The 4,195-nt window shown below is 35.0% G+C and overlaps 1 protein-coding gene across 1 annotated transcript; it reads right to left on the reverse strand.

Annotated features, from left to right (window-relative positions):
- Positions 1–816: 816 nt before the first annotated feature.
- LOC120180536 (triacylglycerol lipase OBL1-like) lies at positions 817–3,517 on the reverse strand. Its single transcript, XM_039185847.1, has 6 exons — positions 3,472–3,517; positions 3,130–3,438; positions 2,837–3,030; positions 2,653–2,686; positions 1,333–1,955; positions 817–1,243 (listed from the first exon to the last, which is right to left on the reverse strand). The coding sequence occupies exons 2-6, from the start codon at positions 3,434–3,436 to the stop codon at positions 971–973; spliced, it is 1,431 nt and encodes a 476-aa protein (XP_039041778.1). The 5' UTR covers positions 3,437–3,438; positions 3,472–3,517; the 3' UTR covers positions 817–970.
- Between the last annotated feature and the right edge of the window lie 678 nt (positions 3,518–4,195).

The following is a 4,195-nucleotide window of genomic DNA, read 5'->3' on the forward strand; positions in this document are numbered from 1 at the left end:
ATCTATTCTCTGACCTTTGATGAGCTCCAAAGCACAATGGGTGGAATAGGTAAGGATTTCGGGTCAATGAACATGAATGAGTTGTTGAAGAACATTTGGGGTGCTGAAGAAACTCAAACAATGGCTTCTTTCAGCGTTGGAAGAGAGGCAAATGGAGGGTCACAAAAGCAAGGGTCCTTTTCCATCTCTTTTTATTCTATTACAATTTATGTGTTGCCCTACTCAAATATCAATAAGCACCATCGTTCTTCACCAAGTTTCATAGTTTTCCTGTCAGATTCATTATGTTTTTATCCATTACATTGTCATTCTTGTTTCACTTCACCGGTATGGTATGGTAAGGAATGGTGTGGATCTCACATATAAAACCATACTGTTATTAAAATGTATGGTATATATGGAACTCCTCAAAATGATTAACCTGCTATCAAAGGATGTTATTATATATCTAAAAGTACACAAACACATTTGCAGTAAACTACAGTTTTTTCCCCAATTAGCAATTATATTAATTGACTTGAATGATTAGAAAAATTGAATAGAACTAGGCAATCAGTGCCATTCTGAAATCTTTGTATGCATTGTTTGACTACCACAGAACATGTTGATGATGAGTATGCAACAAGGTGCTAAGAAGCGATGCTTGCGAAGAACACAGACAGGTCCATGGTGAATTTAAAGAGTTGAACAAATTTAAGTCGAGGGTGGCCCTTCCTATAAATTTCGTAGAGATGATGAACTAATATGGCGTCAAAGGACTTTTGTTTTATTTACTTTACAATATAGCAGTTTGCCAAGGAAATGGAAATGAAACTACCAATTATCTCTTTTACATTATTTTCTTACAATTGATAGAATTGAAGAGTTCAAATAGGTTACAAATCTGTTTTCATCGATCATAATGGAATATGTTCTTGTAGTCATTCATATTTACCAACAATCAGCTTTATGAGAATCTTCATTGTTGTCATCAATCTCTTACAAGTTCGTGTTTGCGTAGCTGTTGATCCGAAAAGGTTCCCAATCGAGTCGAATTGACATAATCCTGAGGGGAATGAGCTGACAATCCCGGTATTAGTAATCCGGTTACCCTTAATATTCTCAAAAACCAACCTTCCTTGTAATCTGGTCCGTATATGTAAGGCAAAATGAAACCCCTAATAAGCTCCCAAACTGCATTCACCATCTTAGGTATCACCCATAGCAAAGAGAAGTAGTTCTTGTTCGGTTCCTCCGGTAAAATCTGCACGGCCGAAATCGTAAACATAAATAAGATAGATAAATAAATATATAGATAGATTAAACGTGTTAAAAATCGTATTTCCAGCTTACCTTGCCAACGTAGAAACTGTTGAAGAAGAGGCAAGGTCCAAAATGCTTAAAAAAGGTATTTTTATCATCATAAGGAACCCTAGGGACCATGTCATTGCTGTAAACATATCTGAAGTATTTCACGTCAAATTTTCTCATATTTTCCTTCATATATTCCCCAAACATGGCGTCCCCCACCCTGGGTTGCCCAAAGGTGTAAACCCCATCCAATCTGTCCAACAACCATTTCTCCCCATGCATCATTAGCACCGAAGGAAACAAGATTGCTAAAGCCCCACCCAAACTGTGCCCAGTCAATATAAACTTGGCTTCTTCGTTCTCTTTCAAAAGCTCCCTCAACTTTTCTCTAAGAGTGTAGTAAGCAAATTGGTGCTCGCCATTGTTGTCTTGTTCGATCTCCTTGGGCCACCCATTATTCATTTGCAAGCCGAGAGCTTGCATGAAACCACTATGGGCCCTGGCGTTACCCATGGCTTTAAGCTTGCACCAGGAAAGATCGGCGTCGGTTCGCCAGTCGTTGGCGTCGAATGGGCTGGTGCCTCTAAATGCAACCACGAACAAGTTGGGGTTTGCTTGTGTGTCTTGGAGAATGAAAGCTTGGGTGGAATCTCGCTTTTGGTAATCTGTACGAAACAAAACGATCAGCATTTTTTACATGTTTATATTTTTACAGTTTTAACATTACATTTTTATTATGTTGATTTGAAGTTTAGACGGCCGGGCTGGACTGCTCGTAAGTTTTAGTTATTATTAACTAAATATTAAAAACAAATGATAGTTTAATTGTCATAAAATAATTAAAAAAAAACAATTTCGTTTTCATATGAATAATAAGAACAAACCAGTTCAACTTCAAATGTGAGCTCACCTCATCTAGTTAATTAATGTTTGTCCAATTTAATTAGCTTTAATTTGATTGATTTATGGTATAGTCAAGAACGAAAGGCTCTATTCCAAAAATAGTCTTGACTTCAAAAATATTTCTTAAAAAAATTAACCCTAAATACAGAAAGTTACGTATTTTAGTTTCTAAGTTCCACTCCCCTCTATTCCAAGTTAAGAAAAACCCTAAACCAATAAATAACTATTTTCCTTAATCATCATCATTATCACTAGTTATAAACTTCAAATTCTCGACATTGACTTTAAACAACAGGGATGTTCATTAACTTTCAATCCAAGTTAAGTTGATCATTATCAATGATTTACAAATAAATCTACTTTAAAAATAGTAAAAAGAAAACATGTTTCGTAAAGCAAACGATTTTTTTTTGTTCAATGGCAATTTATAATTCCATAATAGAAAGAGAGACAACTTACCATTCCAGAAATTATAAAACTTCACGAATTTCATCTGTTCCAATAAAGAGAAGAAAGATCATTGTAAGGTTTTTTATTAAAAAAAAAAGAATATTTCATCTGTTTCGTATGAACATTTTAAATTCGAATGTTTCAAAAAATTCCATGCAACATAGATGCAGAACTTTTTAATAAGTAAATGTACCTTCCAAAGTTGAGTGACTTTGGTTTCAATGAAGGCTTCATTCTCATAGGATATCTTGGAAGCCATTATAGACAGCGACGCTTTGTATTTTGCGTCGCCTGTTTTAATGTTTTGATCTAATTCAGAGCGAATATCAGCGTTTCCTATGGACGATGTAAACGTCGCCGATGATCTCTTTGGCCATTCTATTTTCCCTGCACCATAAAACCACGTCTCTGAATCGTTTCCTTTTGGACGTTTTTACAAAAACAGGCAAACGAGTTGACTCAGGTCATCATGTTGATATAGTTTACCTGTTGCAAGATTTAGTAGGAGATGATAGAGGCCACCGTTTGCAGATAAAAGATTTAGCCAAATCTCGATGGTATCCCCTATAAAGGCCATAGGTGTCGTTGCCCAAATGAGGAGTTTCTGAACAAGAACGGAGACAAAGATGGTCCATCGATGACGAAAGCTTCGACGTTGGCTCCCTCGGGACTTAATGAATCTTCTGTTTTCCAATTGATGCGAAAAGAGTAGGCAAAGAAGATCAAACAAACTTGCCTTTTCTGGGTTAAGTAGAAAATAATCGTCGCTAAAATCTTCGTGAAAAGCAGCCATGGCTTGGAAGCAAATGAAGAAAGAGATTAAGTTGCTGTGTCCACGATGCCTAAACTGAATACTAGTTTGGTATTTATAGAACTAGAAATGCTTAAGCTTGGATGAATCTTTCTCCATCGTTGGCTTTCGTCGAAAACTCATAACAAGAAGCAGAAGTTTGAACAAATCAATGGGTTCTTCGCTAGGACTGAGTTGTTGTTGATTTTTTAATTGAATGCTAAATTAAATATATATAACTTATCGTTGAACGTCATCTCTTTTCAAAAATAAAAGTTTATCCACCAGCATGGCTGCCACTACGAAAGCCGCCGGGATCATGACTTTGATCATTGTCATCACCTACCTCTATAGCAATTTTTTTATGTTGATAGAACCAATCAAATCGTATTTCAAAAAAATTTGCTTCTTATCTGAACTAAAAATAATTAGATTCTGATAAATTATTCCATCATCATTTATATATATCTTTAAAGTTAATATTTCTAGTTTTATTTATCTAAGATAAAGATATTGCACAACTACCATTACCATATTCACTTTTGAGTCATTAGAGTTTTTCTCATTTTTCCAACACGAGGAAAAAGGAACATTTGTTCTAAAAAAGGCAATAATTTTAATATAAGAAATCTACAAATATGACAATATATACACAACCATCTTGCTTTGCGATATTCTTTCTTCAAGTTTATACTAGTTTTAGATAGGGTTTAACGACCAAAGAAGGATTGAGTACATAAAATATTTTTTTAATTGTCGATA

This window comes from Hibiscus syriacus, unplaced genomic scaffold (assembly GCF_006381635.1).
Source record: "Hibiscus syriacus cultivar Baekdansim isolate YM2019G1 unplaced genomic scaffold, ASM638163v2 tig00112498_pilon, whole genome shotgun sequence".
NCBI classification, from domain to species: domain Eukaryota; kingdom Viridiplantae; phylum Streptophyta; class Magnoliopsida; order Malvales; family Malvaceae; genus Hibiscus; species Hibiscus syriacus.